This window comes from Zophobas morio, unplaced genomic scaffold (genome assembly GCF_036711695.1).
Source record: "Zophobas morio isolate AGI-343-1 ecotype UQ-CSIRO unplaced genomic scaffold, CSIRO_AGI_Zmor_V1 ptg000004l, whole genome shotgun sequence".
Classification (NCBI taxonomy): Eukaryota; Metazoa; Arthropoda; class Insecta; order Coleoptera; family Tenebrionidae; genus Zophobas; species Zophobas morio.
Window position 1 is genome coordinate 1,917,229 of NW_026972109.1, and position 18,053 is coordinate 1,935,281.

At 32.0% G+C, this 18,053-nt stretch overlaps 1 protein-coding gene across 7 annotated transcripts in view; it reads right to left on the reverse strand.

The window, feature by feature from the left end:
• Positions 1-6,463: 6,463 nt before the first annotated feature.
• Positions 6,464-18,053, reverse strand: part of LOC135136915 (multidrug resistance-associated protein 1) — a 37,159-nt gene continuing 25,569 nt past the window's right edge. For 3 of the 7 annotated variants that reach the window (XM_064066439.1, XM_064066406.1, XM_064066398.1), the window contains exons 11-16: positions 16,447-16,530; positions 15,506-15,729; positions 13,667-14,080; positions 7,614-7,921; positions 7,349-7,563; positions 6,464-7,299 (exon numbers count right to left, since the gene is read on the reverse strand). In XM_064066439.1, the coding sequence (XP_063922509.1) occupies positions 6,941-7,299; positions 7,349-7,563; positions 7,614-7,921; positions 13,667-14,080; positions 15,506-15,729; positions 16,447-16,530 (1,604 nt within the window). In that variant the 3' untranslated portion in view covers positions 6,464-6,940. Of the gene's footprint in view, positions 7,300-7,348; positions 7,564-7,613; positions 7,922-13,666; positions 14,081-14,318; positions 14,540-15,048; positions 15,276-15,307; positions 15,326-15,499; positions 15,730-15,912; positions 16,134-16,446; positions 16,531-18,053 lie in introns of all 7 variants that reach the window. The other 4 variants (XM_064066446.1, XM_064066424.1, XM_064066432.1 and 1 more) reach the window with 4 other exon arrangements.

Here is an 18,053-nt window from a genome sequence, read left to right on the forward strand (position 1 = left end):
GGTTTTTTGTATTATTTATCCACTGAGGAAATATACAAAGTGGGGCCTTGTAGTATTGTGTACAGATATTGTTTGAGTATTATTGTTACATTATCTGATTTAAATATGAAATATATTTAAAGCAGATTAATAACAGGAAAAATGTAGACAAGTTCAATTTCTCAGTATATGCTTAACTTCGACTGTTTATGTTCATACTTCAACCGAATTAAAAAAAATCAGCGATTAAAATAAAATGAAATTTGGTTGATTTTGTGTCCTCAGTGCAGAGAAAACACTGACTGATTAATTCATACTCAGTTTTTTTTCCCAAAAACACTCATAAATTTGAAGAAATTCGGCAAAAATGTAAAATGACGGACAAATTTTTACCAACAATTTACCAAGTTTCAAATAATCTTAAAATATTTCTACGATTTCTCAAAAAAAATAAGATCTATAAATTCTTACCAAAAACAAAACCAACAAAAGAAAAGTCCATTAAAGCATAACCAACTAAACACTAGGCAAGATGTTTAAAATTCCTGCCTTATGCACATAAGTAACCTCCGAATTTGGATCATTTAAAGATAAAACTGATTTTGCTAAAGGGCATGCTCTCTAAGAAAAGAGAGGGTGGGTGGGCGAGCGTAATAGCTGCCAAGAAAAGACTGAGTTTGGCAAATGACATAGCTTCTAAGAAAATAGAGGGCGGGTGGGCGGGGTTAGTACTTGCTAATAAGAGAGCGATTTTGGTAAATGACATACTCTCTAAGAAAAGAGAGGTTGGGGGGGGCTAGTAGCTAAGATAAGAGTGATTTTGGCAAATCAGATATCCTCTAAGAAGAGAGGGTGGGTGGGTGGGGCTAGTAGCTGCCAAGATAAGACTGATGTTGGCAAAAGGCATAGCATCTAAGAAAATAGAGGGCGGGTGGGCGGGGCTAGTATCTTCTAAGAAAAGAGAGGGGAGGTTATTTTCTTAGAGAGATCTCATTTGCCAAAATTACTCTTATACTAGCAGGTACTAGCCCTGCCCACTCATCCTCTCTTTTCTTAGAAGGTATCTGATCAGCCAAATTCAGCTTTAGCTTAGCAGCTATTTCCCCGACCACCCACCCTCTCTTTTCTTAGAAGGTATGTCATTTGCCAAAATCAGTTTTATTTTGGCAGTTACTAGCTAGAATAAGACTGATTTTGGCAGATGAGATATCTTTTAAGAAAAGAGAGGGTGGGTGGGCGGGGCTAATCTCTTCTAGGATAAGACTGATTTTGGCAAATGAGATATCTTCTAAGAAAAAAGAGGGGAGGTTATTTTCTTAGAGAGATCTCATTTTCCAAAATTACTCTTATCCTAGCAGGTACTAGTCCTGCCCACTCATCCTCTCTTTTCTTAGAAGGTATCTGATCAGCCAAAATAAGTCTTATCTTATCAGCTACTGCCCCGCCCACCCACCCTCTCTTTTCTTAGAAGGTGTGTCATTTGCCATTATCGATCTTATTGTAGCAGGTACTAGCCCCACCCACCCGCCCTCTCTTTTCTTAAAGAGTATCTCATTTGCCAAAATCACTCTTATCTTAGCAACAAGTACTGGCAACGCCCACCCACCCACCCTCATTTTCTTAGAGGGATCTATATAATACCAAAGAAAAATTAATATATTTCAACAATGTTAGTACTAAGTAAAGTTTCACCCCACATTTTGTTTTTTAATTTATTATAATAATAGGTGTAATATATTTTTAACAGGCCAATTTTGACCTTGAGGTGTTTTTTTTATAAAAATCTCAAAGTCAGGGGTTTCTATGATATATAGATCCACTGAAATCATTGACAAAATCTTTAGAGTTATCCACAACTTAAAAAAAAAAATAACCTTAAAAATGGGGTGAAATGTTAAAAAACGCATTATGAAAAACTTCACAACAAAAATTGTCTTTTTACTTCCCGAGAAATTCTAATGACTATAACTCTGCAACTCTCGGCTCCGCCTCGGGTTTATTTGCAAATTTCAGTTGCAGTTAGGTCCAAGACGAAGCCGAGAGTTGCGAGAATATTAACAATGACTGCAATCATTAATAAAAATAGTAACATAGACTCTAGAGACTATATGTTTGTAGATCTCGGCTTCGTCTCGGCCTATTTGCCATAAATGATAATTGATTTACACGATTTTTAAGTTTGTATTTTTTCTTAAGGTACACCGTTATCCGATAACTTTTTTTTGACGACACTATAAAAATCGGTATATTTTATTTAGTGATTTTGGAAAAACGGTAGGAATTTCTGAAAAAACGAAGCCGACAATGACTTCTAAGATATCGAAATGTACAAGAAAATGTCCAACTAATTTTCGGAAATGGTTGAAAAATGGTCGAAAATATCAAAAGTGCCATAATCAGTCTGATCTTATCAAATACTAGTCCCGCCCACCCACCCTCTATTTTTTTTTAAAGTATGTTATTTGCAAAAATCAGTCTTATTGCAGTCCACCCCCCTTCTTCTCCTTCTAACAACTAATTTTATTTCTGATCATTCATTTTATTCATATCGGTTAAAATCAGTCATTGAAAAGGAAACAGGGTGGGTGGGCGGGACTAATTATGTTCTTCTGTTGACTGGGACTGGAAGCTAATATAATAAATTTTAATACTAAGTATTTGCTATAAAATTTATTTCTTATTTTATGTACCTGACCTGACTTGACCTGTCGTGACTTCTCTCTTGTCCAAAATAAACAAATTTTAAACATTTTTGTAAATATGTAAAAACTACAAAATACACTCTTGAAAGAAATGTATTTTGTGAAACAAAAATTAATAATAATTTTCTTTTTTATCTACAAAATTTTTATACCGAGCTAATTTCGCGAAACTGTAAAAATTGCTATATTTCAATTAGTGATTTTGGAAAAATGGTAGGAATTTCCGAAGAAACAAAGCCGAGAATGACTTTTGGATATCGAAATCTACAAGAAAATGTCTTCAACTAATTTTCGGAATTAGTTGAAAAATGGTCGAATATGTCAAATAGTAGCCCCACCCACCCACCCTCTATTCTTTTAGAGAGATCTCATTTGCCAAAATTAGTCTTATCCTAGCAGGTACTAGGCCTGCCCACCCATCCTCTCTTTTCTTGGAAGGTATTTCATCAGCCAAAATCAGTCTTACTTTAGCAGCTACTGCCCCGCCCACCCACCCTCTCTTTTCTTGGAAGGTATGTCAGCTGCCAAAATCGATCTTATTTTAGCAGGTATTAACCCCTCCCACCCGACCTCATTTTCTTAGAGGGATCTCATTAAATATATAACACCAAAGAAAAAGGGACAAATTAGTAATATATTTACATACCTAAACAATGTTAGTACAAAGTAAAATTGTCCGTTTCACCCCACATTTTGTTTTTTAATTTATTATAAGGTACTTTATCATTTTTAACAGGTCAGTTTTGACGTTGAAGTTTTTTTTATATATATCTTTTTTAAAGTTTAATTTTTTTATTTTTAATTTTCAATTTATAATTTTTGGATTTTTCAATATTCCAATTTCTCGGTGTTTCAATGTTACAATTTTTCGTTTTTCGAAAATTTTACGTCTCTACATATTTATATTTTTACTTTTTTCAGTTTTTGATGTTTCAGCTTTTTATGGATTTACTTTCTGGATTTTTAATTTTTGATATTTGATTTTTCATTTTTTGCTTATTGATTTTGCAATTTTTCAATTTCTTAATTACATATTTTAACTTCCAATATTTCGATTTTTTAATTTTTTCATGTTTCAATGTTACAGCTGTTCGTTCGTTTTCAATTTTTGATTTTCCGATTTAAAATTTTATCCAATTTTTCAGTTTTTGATTGCTCAAATTCTCAATCTTCCAATTTTTTAATTTTTCACGATTTTCTATTTTTTTATATTTTTTATGTTTCAGTATAAAATTTTGAGATTTTACTATTTCTGAATTTGGCAGTTTTCATGTTTCTTTTCAAATTCTAGATATTTTTGTTTTTCGATTTTTAATTGTTAACAATTTTTGGATGTTACGCTACAATTTTTGGTTTTTTCAATGTTGAGATTTTACAATGTCTCGTTTTTTGAATTTTAAATTTTTTCTTCTGTAAAGTTTCATTTTTTCAATTTTAGATTTTCAACTTTTTGGTTATTGTTTTTGTAATTTTTAAAGTTTCGATTTCTCAGTTTTTTATGTATTCACTTTCTGGATTTTTAACTTTTTGATATTTGATTTTTCAATTTTTTCATATATCAATGTTACAATTTTTCAATTTCTGGATACTTTATTTTTGGTTTTTTCAGTTTTTCAATTTTTTGCCAATAAGCAAAAAATCAATAAATTTTTCAATTTTTCAATTACATATTCTAACTCCCAATATTTCGATTTTTACATTTTTTCATCTCCAAGATTTTTTTGACTTCTAAAAAATATAACACTAGATTTTTTAGACTTCTTTAAAAATAAAACATAAGTAATCTCCGAGATTGTTTGGGCTTCTTAGAAAAAATAAACCCCAGTGACCTCCAAGATTTTTTGGACATCCTTAAAAAAATAAAACACCAGATTTTTTGTACTTCCTTAAAAATAAAACACAAGGAATTTCGGAGATTCTTTCGACTTCTTAAAAAAATTACACATCAAATTTCCCACATTTTTTCGTCTTTAAAGAAATAAAACACTAGGGACCCTCAACATTTTTTGACTTCTTCTTTCATTCTTTGGACTTACTTCTTTAAAAAAATTAAAGATCAAATTTCCCATATATAAAAATTTCAAAGTCAGCGGTTTTTATATGGATCCATCGGAATCACGGTCAAAATCTTTAGAGATCCTTAAAAATGGGGTGAAATGTTAAAAAATGCATTAAGAAAAACTTCACAACAGAAATTGTCTTTTTACTTCTCGAGCAATTCTAATGACTATAAATTTGCAACTCTCGGCTCCACCTCGGGTTTATTTGCAAATTACAGTTGAAGTTAGGTCCAAGGCGAAGCCGAGAGTTGCAAGAATATTAACAATGATTGCAATCATTAATAAAAATAGTAACAGAGATTCTAGTGACTATATGTTTGCAGTTCTCGGCTTCGGCTCGGCCTATTGGTAATGTACACTGTTATTCGGAACGTTTTTTTTTTTTGACGAAATTGTAAAAACTGCTATATTTCAATTAGCGATTTTGGAAAAACAGTAGGAATTTCCGAAGAAACGAAGCCGAAAATGACTTCCTGGATATCGAAATATACAAGAAAATGTCAAAAGTGCCATAATCAGTCTTATCTTATCAAATATTTGCCCCGCCCACCCACCCTCTGTTTTTTAGAGGATATATGATTTGCCAAAATCAGTCTTATCGTAGCCCACCCCCTCTTCTTCTCATTCTAACAACTAATTTTATTTCTGATCATTCATTTCATTCAGATCGGTTAAAATCAATCACTGAAAAGGAGGCAGTTTGGGTGGGCGGGGCTAATTATATTCTTCTGTCGAGTGGGAGTGGAAACTAATAATATAATCTAGGATATGAAAAAAGTAAAAAAGCGCTAATTGTTACTTTTTTTAATACTATTTGATATAAAATGTATTTGTTATTTTATGCACCTGACCTGACTTGACCTGTCTTGACTTCCCTATTGTTCAAAATAAACAAATTTTAAAAATTTCTGTAAATATATAAAAACTACAAAATACACTCTTGAAACAAAATTTATTTTGTGAAACAAAAATTAATAATTTTCTTTTTTATCTATAAAATTTTTATACTGAGCTATTTCGCGAAACTGCAAAAATTGCTATATTCCAATTAGGATTTTGGAAAAACGGTAGGAATTTCCGAAGAAACAAAAGCCGAAATTGACTTGGATATCGAAATCTACATACAAGGAAATGTTTTCAACTAATTTTCGGAAACAGTTGAAAAAAGGTCGAAAATGTCAAAGTCTTATCTTATCAAATACTAGCCCCGCCCACCCACCCTCCATTTTTTTAGAGGATATGTGATTTGCCAAAATTAGTCTTATCTTAGCAAGTACTAGCGAATTGACTTTTTATTTTATAAAAAAGCAATAAAAAACTTCAACAATGAAAAAAAAAGTGAGGTCACCAAAAATTATGTTTGGTAAATATGAATTAAAGCGGCAAAATTGTAAAATCATGTCATTATTGTTTTAGAGGGACATAAACGAAGAAAATTTGATTAACGATTTACCTTGCTTACGATAACCTAAAACGTTTCCAAAATTTCAGAGCAGTTTCAAAGTTAAATTGCAAGATGTTGTAATTTTGATTGTTTTTCTCCAAAATCTGGATGTCTAGGATAAAAATTCAACAGGGCTTCATAAATCTTATGTGCTGAAGTATCTTATTTTATAAAATTTAAACAATATTTACTACTACGTCAGCAAATACGGACAGACAGACAGACGGAAATTGCGACCTATTGGCACAATCCGACCCTGTGCAGGGTTAAAGAAAAAGTCCAGTATCAACATTATTTCTATTTATAAAAAGTTACAGTACAATTATAGATTAAAAATAGTGAACAATAGGTACAATAAAACTTTGATCAATTTTGTAACGCAACTGGGAATACTGTATAAGTTCTATGAAGAAGTGACACTACACGTAACATCCTAACATATGCAATAGTTATTGCAAACGATTGTTCCTAATTATTAACAAGATCACAATTTTTAGAAAAATCTAATTCACATCATAAGGCAAGTGTATAATAAAATAAACCAAGTACAAAAATAGAAAAAAATTCATACGAAAATAATCTAAAGCACCAAAACGACATTAAGTAACAAACTCCATAAAGGTATCAACAATACATGTAACAATCATCAAACAATCTTAAAACCTGACCCACGTGATAATGTGACTTACTGAACACATAGATTATTAAAGATAATGACAAACACAAACTCAATTTTATTTACAAAAATCTTAAATTCAAGCTAACCCTGCATCTTTACACATACTGTGAAATACTGACTGATGTTGTTTGAGTAAGTTCGGCGGCGAATCGAACTCCACTATCTTCCCCTGATCTAAAACTATCACCCGGTCCGAGTCCATGATGGTGTTCAACCTATGCGCTATAGTCAAGACCGTGCAATCCTTAAACTCGCTCCTGATGGTCCTCTGGATCAAATCGTCCGTCTCCAAATCCACCGCGGCCGTCGCCTCGTCCAACACCAAGACTTTCGTTTTCCTCAACAGCGCCCGACTCAAACAAATCAACTGTCGTTGACCCACCGACAAATTCTCGCCGCCTTCGCTAACCTCGTGGTACAAACCCGCCGTTAAACCTGTCAAAATACATAAATAAACACGTTTTCACCGAATAAATCCCACCACCTTTCACGAAAGATTTCAAATGAGCGTGCTCCAGAGCCGTCCACACTTCCTCGTCGGTGTGCTTATCGAAAGGATCGAGATTCATTCGAAGCGATCCTGAGAATAATACGGCATCCTGGGGGATAATTGTGAGCCGCGACCGCAATGTATGCAGTCCTAAACCTGCTATATTCACTCCGTCGATAAGGATTTCGCCTTCGGCGGCCTCGATAATCCTGAAGTGTTAATAATTAAAACGTCACGGGATTAGGGAGGGACACTTTACCTAAATAAAGCTAATGTAAGGCTTGATTTTCCCGCTCCCGTCCTACCCACAATGCCCACTTTTTCTCCACCCTGTATGCTAAAGTTGACCCCTTTTAGCACTAAGTCCAGGCCTGGTCTGTACCTCACTGCGTATTTGCTGAATTCGACTTTTCCGCTATCGGGCCACGTGGATGGAGGGCTTTTATTGGGGATCTCCCAGTCGGCTTCCTGGGGGGCTTCGCCGTACTCTTTGATACGTTCGACGGCGACGATGTTGGTTTCCACGTCGGACGTCATCCGCACCAGCCAGTTCAAAGTTTGCGTTATCTATGTTCGAAGAACGGGGGTTATTTTTGTTTTAGCTGGTGGATTGATTAAATACACACAGATAGACCCAGTGGTTGAAAGTAATTCAAACCCGCCCTTTATTTTCTTAGAGGGTATGTTATTTGGCAAAATCAATATCTTAGTAAGTACTAACCCCGCCCACCCACTCTTTATTTTCTTATAAGATCAGGTCATCTGCCAAAATCAGTTTTATTTTGGCAGATGATGCCTTTTTGTTTTAATATGTGTAGACTATAATTGCAAAATCCATATTTCCTTGCAAAAATGTACCATTTTAACCATGTTCTAAGTTTCTTGTTGTGAAAAGATGGCCATGCATAATAAGAAAAAAAGGCAAAATATAGTAGTGAAGTTTTCATTCATTGGCAAACCTAGGGGCGGACCCTAATTGCAAAATCCATATTTCCTTACACAAATTTACCATTTTAAAAGTGTTTTAAGTTTCCAAGATTAAAAAAGATCATTACAATTGAGATGGGGTGGGTGGGCGGGGTTTATATTTTGCCTGTTTGTTGTAATATGTGTAGACTTTTTTGATTTGTATAAGGAAATATCCATATTTTTTTCGACTTTTTCGTTTTACGATTTTTTTCGACTGTTCAGTTTTAAAATTTTCAGGTTTTTTCAACTTTTCAATTTCGAGATGTTTTAATTTTTTGTTTTTTCAATTTTTCTATTTCTTAGTTTCCTGATTTTTAAATTTTTTGATTTGCAATTTTTCAATTCCTCGCTCTTTCAATGTTTAAATTTTCGATTGTTTAATTTGTCAATTTTTTTAATTTTTAGGTTTTCGACCTTTCAGTCGTTATAATCTTAATTTTTCAGTTCACAATTTTTTGATTTTTTAATTTTTCGATATTTGAATTATACGACTTCTCAATTCTTCGATTTTCAGTTTTACGATTTTTCAATATTTCTATTTGAATTTTTCGAGTTTGAAATTTCACAAAAAAAGAAACATAAAATGCGAGCGCAGCGAGCACGTTCAGGTGCAATTTAAAACATCGTTATTGGTGTCCCTGAGAAGCTAAATTATTAAGAACAATTTTGTTGTTATTTAAATAAATAATTTCTAAGGATGTTGAAGTGAAAATTTGGAAAATCGGAAAAAGGAAACGGAAAACTGAAAAATTCAGTCAGTTTTTCAATATTTCATTTTTCGTTTTTTAGAGTTTTCAACTTTTGGATTTGCAATTTTTAAATTTCACAGTTTGTTTTTAATATTGCGATTTTTCAGTTTTCAAGTTTTAATTATTTGTTTTTAAAATTTTTCAGTTTCTCGATATTTTACTTTCACATTTTTCCATTTTTTGATTTGCGAGTTTTCCACTATTAAATTTCAAAATATTCAGTTATGCGTTTTTTCAATTTTTTGATTTTTTGTTTCTCGATTTTTGATTTTTAATTTTTTGTTTTTCCAATTTTTCAATTTCTTAGTTTCTTGAGTTTTCAATTTTTTTAATTGCAATTTTTCAATTCTTCGATTTTTGAGCTTTTAATCTGTACAATGTTAATTTTTGACTTTTTACTTTTTCGATATTTGAATTCTTGGACTTCTAAATTCCTCGATTTTCAGTTTTACGATTTTTCAATATTTCGATTTGAATTTTTCGGGTTTGCAATTCCACAAAAAAATAAACATAAAATGCGAGCGCAGCGAGCACGTTCAGGTGTAATTTAAAACATAGTTATTGATGTCCCTGAGAAGCTAAATTAATTATAAGAACAATTTTGTTGTTATTTAAATACCATGTAAGCCCCGCCCACCCGCCCCATATCAATTCTCATGATTTTTTTATTGGTCGGAAGCCGAGGGGCGGAGATTAATTGTAAAATCCTTATTTTTCTGCGAGAAATTACCGTATGAAATATGTGCTTAAGTAATCGTGTTATACAAAGAGATTAAAAAAGAAAACCAACCACACGTCTCGATCTCAATCGTGATGAATTTTTCATTCTTTGTCAGACCGAGGGGCGGAGCGTAATTGCAAAATCGATATTTCCCTATACAAATTTACCATTTTAAACATGTTTTAAGTTTCTTGTTGTGAAAATATGTTTCTTTGTTTCTTCAATTTTACTATATACAACTGTTCGGGTTTTTGTTTTCAAGTGTTTCAGTTTTGCGATTGAAAATTTGAACTTTCATTTTCTCATTTTTCAAGTTTTCCATTTTTTAATTTTTCGTTTCTTCAATTTTTCGATTTGCAATGTTTCCTTTTGGTTTTTATTTTATTTATTTTTTGACTTCAACGTTTCTTCACTCTTTGATTTGCGATTTCTAGTTTTCATTTTAAATATGTAAGAATGATAGTAATTCTTAAAATTTCCACTTTTTCAATTTTACGATTTTAGAATTTTCCCATTTTTTTATTATTGGATTTTGAGACTTTCATTTATTCGATTTGTCAGTTTTTCGATTTTTATTTTTTCAATAATGTTCCAGTTTTTTGACTATTCAATTTTGACGATTCAATAATTTTTCGACTTTACAATTTTTGGGTTTTCTAATTTTTCGATTCGATTCGTTTTTTCTTTCCAATTTTCCGAAACATTTATTTTTATTTTTAGTTTTTCAATGTTTCAATTTTTCGTTTCTTCGGTTCATCGATTTTTTAATTTTTCGAATCGAAAAATTGCAAAATTATAAAATTGAAAAATCAAAAATGAAAAAACGAAAAAGCATAAAATGAAAACTTACAAAACTCTAAAAATTCGAAATCAAGAACTTAAAAAATTGAAGAAACAAAAAACTGGAAAATCGAAAAATTAAAAATTAATGAACTTAAAAATTGAATAACTGCAAAATAGAAGAAACGAAATATTGTAGAATTGAAATATTGAAAATTATAGAAAACGGAAAATCGCATAATTGGAAATTCAAGAATTGCAAAATTAAAAATTAGAAAACCTACCAATTGAACACTCGAAGATTGAAATTTTTTAAAAATTGAATAAACGAAAAATTATAAAATCGAAAGAAACATTGGAAAAATCCAGGACATGATTAAACGAAAAATTGTGATGTAAAAAAAGAGAAAACGGAAATTAATTCAAAAATAAAACATCAAGAGTCCATATTCTTCCAAAAACAAAAATCTTGGAGGTCCTACAATCTTTTCCAATTTTTCCAAAAATGAAAGTATCAGGAATCCCCGAGGTTTTTTCAAATTGCCCCTAAAACAGAACAAAACCCCAAGGTTCTTTCAAGTTATTTTAAAGATAAAACACCAAAGATTTCTAGGATTCTTTAAAATTCTTCCAAGAACAAGAAAACAGGCCTCCGAAATCCTTAAAAAAAATCAAATATAACATTCATTCGTGTTTGAGACTGTTTCAAATTTTTCAAAAATAAAACAGCAGGAATCCTCAAAATTTTTTCAAATTCTTCCAGAAAAAAAAACACTAGAGCCCTAGAAATTCTTCCAACGTTTTTCAAAAATAAAACACCAGGAATCCTTAAGATTCTATCAAATTCTCCTTAAAACAGAGCACCAGAACCCTAAGGTTCTTTCAAATTATTTTAAAAATAAAACAGCAAGAGCCCTGAAGATTCTTCAAAAATTTTTCAAAAGTAACAAATTTCTACGATTGTTTCAAATTCTTCTAAGAACAAAACAAAAGAAAAATAAACTTGAAGTCCAAGAATTCTGTCAAATTCTTATAAAAACAGGGGCCTCTGACATACTAAAAAATTTAATAAAACATCAAGGGCCCTTCAAATTCTTCTAGAAAAAAAAAACACCGAAACCCCATAAATCCTTTCAACATTTTTCAAAAATAAAACACTAGAAAAAATTCTTTCAAATTTTCCCTTAAACAAGATACTGAAAGCCGAGGTTCTTTCAAACTGCTTCAAAAATGAAACATCGAGTACCAGGAATCCTCGAGATTCTTTCAAATTATTTCAAACTCAAAATACCAAAGGTCCTGAAGTTTCTGCCAGAGCTTTTCAAAAATAAAACACACGTAATCTTCAAGATTCTTTCAAATTCTTACAAAAATAAATCACCGGAAATTCCCAAGATTCTTTTTTTATAAAACATCAGGTCTTCGAGATCCTTTCAAATTTTTCAAAAATAAAACATCAGCGGTTCCCAAGGTTTTTTAACTTCTTCCCGAAACAAAACATCGAACGCCATAAAGATTCTTTATTTTTTTAAATAAAACACCGGGAATTTTCAAGACTCAAATTTTTTCAAAAAAAGGATTTCCAGGATTTTTTCAAATTATTTAAAGAAGGAATAAATTAAAATAAAACACCAGGGGTTCTTGAAATCCAAATTTTGTAAAATAAAACAAGAGCCCCAAAATTGTTTTCTCTCAAGGGATCTCAAGATTTTGTCGATTTTTTTTTATAAAACATTAGAATCTCCAAGATTATTTTAACTTCTTCCAAAAAACCAGAGGCCTACGATATTCTTAAAAAAAAAAATAATAAAATAAAACACCAGGGGCGCATAATATTTTGTTTTGTCTTTTTTTAATAAAACATCAGGTGCCTCAGTATTATTTACAATTCTTCCAAAAACAAAAAACCAGATACCCCCGAGATTGTTTAATAAAATCTACAAATAAAACACTAGGGATTCTCGAGAATCTTTCAGGTTTTTCAAAAATAAAACACCGAGAATAATCAAGATTTTTTAAAATTTTTGAAAAAACCAAATCAAATTAAAATAAAATAAAACATCCGAAGCCCAAACATTATTTCTATTTTTTCCAAAAACCAAAAAAAGAGACCTAAGAGATTCTTAAAAAACATAAAAAACAGGGGATCTCGAAATTTTGTCATTTTTTTCTAAAATAAAACATTAGGTACCTCAACATTTTTTCATATTCTTCCAAAAACAAAAAAAAAAAACGGAAACCCCGAGATCCTTAAAAAAATTTAAATAGAACCCCAGGGATCCTCAAAATTTTTTCAAGTTTTTCAAAAATAAGTCAGCAGGAACATACATTTTGCCTTTGTTGTTTTAATATGTGTTGACTTCTTTTCACAACAAGAAACTTAAATCATGTTTAAAATGGAAAATTTGCATAAGGAAATATCGACTTTGCAATTAGGCTCCGCCCCACAATTGTAAAATTTATTAAGAAAAAGATGATTAAGCCCCACCCACCAGCCTTATCTCAATTCTGATGATTTTTTTTAATTGTCGTAAGCCGAGGGGCGGAGCTTAATTGTAATTCAATGTTATCATGTATGTTAGATAATAAGCGAAACATTTTCTTGGTTAAAATTAAAATAAATTTTCATTGTACTTATATCATAAAATGTGAAAGAAATCACTTATTTTCGAGTATGCGACATACTTTGCCCGTTTTTTAAGACATATTAATGCAAGTGGTTTGTCTTTAGTGCACATCTGCCCCTCTGTAATCTAATAAATTTTCCTTTATATTTATTAGAAACAAAAGCGAGCTCACGAAAGCCTAAACAAATTTTCCAATGTGTTATTTATATTTATTTTTACGTTTTCAATAGCACCAGCAAGTATTTAAAACAAGTGATTGACTAGAAATATCGGCAAAGTTGTGTTAGGCTCACCGGCAACGTTGTAAATAATCTTAATGCTTATGAGTTTCTTACAATTTTTTTCCGTCGCCCTCTATCGAGTGGTAGATTTAAGAATAGTTTTGTTGCTGTTATGGGGGTAGTCATCTCTTATACTAAGATGAGTCTATCTGTATGTACTTAATCGATGCCTGGTGACCACTTACCTGGAGCGAATACGTCACAGACAGCCCAACCAATCCGGGATTTTGGTCTTTCCCTAGCACTGCAAACAAAGCCGCAAAGAAAATGATCAAGTTGCCGATCATCTCGAGCCTGACAGCCAGCCATCTGTTCGAAATGATACTTGGATAATAGCAAACTTGGTTAACGTCCACCTTGTGTTCCGATTCTCTGATAAACCGGTCTTGTTCCCGGAATGCTCTGATGGCTTGCACTCCCGTGATAGTCTCCCCGAAATGCGAATAAATCGGCGATCGAGACACCGACTCTAAACGCTTTAATTGACGTGACGTAGCCACATAGAACCTCTGAATAAAATAGTACAGTATTCCTATTGGTACGATTACACTGATGAAAATCGGCGTCGTATAACTGATTACAACTAGTGTACCCAAGACCTAAAATATCGTGAGTTATTTTCTTTGCGGACGCATTCAAACAACGCGATGCAGCGTGAAGCGAAGCAGTTATATTTAAATTTTCCGTAAATTGCACAACATTTTCCCTCAGACGTAATACATTTAACATAAAATAATAATAATAAAACGGAAAAGGCGTGGGACAGGTAAAAGCCAAATGAATCATGAAATACGAATGGAAACCTCGCTGTGCAAATACTGGGTGTCAAGATTATACCTCAAACAGGCAATAAATTCCGTCTGTCATGCCCCAAGGCAAAGTGGCATCCATAGTTTCGACATCTCGAGCAAAGCGACCCAAAATTCGTCCAAGAGGGGTGGTATCAAAGAACAACATTGGAGCTCGTAAAATACCCCGAAGCATGATCTGGTGTAATTTTATGGAGGCATAGCAACAACCTAATTGAGGCGCCAGATCAGCGAATAATGACACAACGGCTGAAATTTTCAAAAGTCGAGTTAGGGGTGTTACTAGAATTGCTGCCCGTCGCCAGTTTTAGTTACAGTTATAGTTAAAACTAGGAATGTGTTGCGTTTTTCAAAGTAACAACTTATCAACACATTTATTCACCAGATGTGTGCATCGAAAAAGAAATACTGTGTCTGGTACTATACAAAAAAAGCTTGAGTTAGTAGAAATCGGATCGTGTTAGTGATTACTAGTTTTACATATAATTAGACGGAAATAAAATTTACAAGCTTTTTGGCTACTAAAAGCGACTTGCAGAGGAGAAAAAGTTAAATTACAAGCGTGCGTCGTAATTTATATATTTATTTACAATCGACTGAAAGAAAATTCACCTCGGCACCAGTTAGAATACCTAGAGACAAAGAAAATAAGCCCAAAATAAAAGAAACGAAAAAGAAAATAGTTTTAGTGTGATAAAAGAAAACATAAAAATAAATTTGCATTTAAATATAACTGCTGTTAAAGTGTTTAAGATGACACTTACAATACAACTACTCTCAATGACTTCGTAACAATTGAAAGGGAGTTCCTCATCGAGGCCGCCTAAATCTCTAGAAAATCGACTCAGAATTCTGCCGACAGGAATTAACTCGAAAAAACTCATCGGTTGTCGAAAAATGTTAAGTAGGAGACCTTTATGAATTTCGGAGGCGGCATTTAAAGACGCTATTGTTAAATTTACCTCCGACGAACAAATCGATATTGCTACAAGTTCAAAGTTTATTTTACACAAACACAAGCAACGAGAGACTACGCTATGACACTAAACAGGAGATCAAGCAGCTAAAGGTTAACACAAAATTAAAACAAAAAGAAGTGAAGCTGTAAAAATGTCAAGTGTTGTCAAATGTATCGTGAACGAAAATGTTGGCCGTGATAAAGCTTTAAAAAAACATATAACTGCTTTGATGACACTGACTAGTTCAAACACAAACCGAGAAAAAACAAGTGATCCATCCTCTGATAGTCATCGGTAATATATTGTCCAAAGTATCTACATCTTTAGAAAACCTATTTAAAATACGCCCAACTGGAGTAACGTCAAAAAAGGTCGTGCAAGGAACTCGTAAGATGTTTGATAGTAGCAACTGGTGAAGCAACTGAGCTCCGTTTAGCGATCCTATGAATAACGTCAACGCCGATAACAACACGGCAACAGCTGAAAACCGATCACAAACCTCATAAAATTCACATGTACAAGGGGTAAATTCGTCACAAAATAATAAAACAAAGTGCAAATAAATAAGCCAAAACATAAACCAAAAAGCATGTAAGCGGTAAGCTAAATCGGACAAAACACGGTTTTGTTAGTGGGTGATTTTAGAATCGTGTTAATATTTACCGTGAACATCATTACAAAAGCGGATTGAAGGGTGCCTGGTAATACGTTATCCAAGATGTTAATATCGTTAGAAAACCTGTTCAAGATTCGGCCCTGAGGTGTCGTGTCAAACATTAACATTGGCCAACGAAAACTACTGCTTAAAAGGATCTCGTGAGTTTTCACGGCTGCATGGATAAATCCGATTGCATAAGTGAGAGACATAACAAGAGAAGTAACACCTAGAAGTTAATAATGACACAAGTGTTAATCTGATTCCTGTTTGAATTAAAATAATGCGATTGCAAACTAAAGTACCACCAATTTAGCCAGCGTAATGATAAATTCCATTTTATTGGAACGAGATTGAGCTCACTAAACACACTATTATCCTTCCCCGTTCCAATAAAATGGAATTTAGTTGTCATGCTATTAAAAAAAAATTGTCTGCAATTAATGGAAATTAAAAAAGCAGCAAACTAATCATGCCGCTAACTATGAAAAAATAATGAAATAATAGGATTACTTTAGTCGGGGACATCGAAAAAAACTTACCTTGGCCTAAACCTAAGGCACCATAAATGCCAAGATAAAAGTCTCTTGTCCCTGAATCAGTCACATTATCGTCCGCCCAAACACCTAAAAAAAATTGGTGGAATGTTATTTCGATAGAACTTCCCTCGCCCCCCAATATTTCAATTTGAGTTTCTCGAAGTTTCAATTTTTAATTTTTCAATTTTTCGATTCTTTATTTTTTCATTTTAGCTTTGTTTATCCTTCTACAAAATTTTGGAACAAACGTTTAAAAAATTGCGATTTTTTGTAAATTCTTCCAATGCCAAAAAATGTCAAGAATGGGGTGTTTAATCTAAAAAACTAAGCTGTTACGCTTTAGAAATTGACTCTGTATAGTTAAAAATAATTTCAGAGTATAGTCCTCAAAAAACCGTAGAACCGTCTTTGACTTTTTTTCTATCTCTAATAATATTTAATGAAATATCGAGGACGGCGCGTTTGGTGAGTCACCCTGTATATTTATCTCCAAAGTGTATTTCACATTTTTTTTATTCTTTTATTCACAATAACTATACCCAGAAATTGTACCACGTCACAGATTAGACATTAATTTACCGGTTTTTCAGTTTTTTATTTTTCAATTTTTCGATTCTTTCTGTAATTTTTCATTTCTTAAAATTTTCGACTTGCAATTTTTCGTTTCGGTGTTTTATTTTGTTTATTTTTTCAATTATATGAATTTTCTACGTTCCGATTTTATAATTTTTTTTGTTTTTTCAAGCTTAATTTTCTGTTTCTCGTTTCTTCCATTTTTTTTGTTAACTTGATTTTTTGCATGATTTCATTTGTTTTACTCTCGGTTAGTCAAGTTTTTGTCAGTATGCATTGTCAGCTAACCTCTTGTACGTTTATGCAATAAATTATATCTAACTTATCATATCTATTATCTTTCTTCAATTTTTAGATTCTTTAATTTTTTCATTTCTTCAAATTTTCGATTTGCAATTTTTCAGTTATTTTTTTTTGTTTCTTTTTTCATTTTTAAATTCTTCAGTTTTTCGATTTTCCAACTTTTGGATGTTTCAATTTTTAGATTTTGCAGATGTTCGATTTGTAAATTCACGAGTCTTCAGTTTTTGGTATTTCGATTTTTAGATTTTTCAATTTTTCATTTCTTCAATGCAATTTTTAGCTTCTGTATTTTGTTGATTTTTTTTTCAATGTTTTTTGATTTGTAGTGTTTCCAGTTTTCAACTTAAATATGTATCTAATAATAATTATTATAATTTTGAAAATTTTTACTGTAATTTTGGGATTTTAGAATTTTTAATTTTTTCAATTTTTCGATTTTGCAATTTTCCTATTTGCAATTTCACGAGTTTCCATTTTTTAATTATTCAGTTTTTCGATTTCTCAATCGTTCATGTTTTCAATTTTTCGATTTGGAGTTTTTCAGTGGTCTGTCATTAAAATTTTTCTATTTTCCATGTGAAAATTTTCAATTTTTGGATTTTTTGATTTTTCGTTTTTTTAATTCTTCTACACTCCTTCATTCTAGTGACTACTATTGATAGTGTTCAGTCTTATCCTAGCAGGTACTAGCCCCGCCCACCCACCCTCTCTTTTCTTAGAGGGTACATGATTTG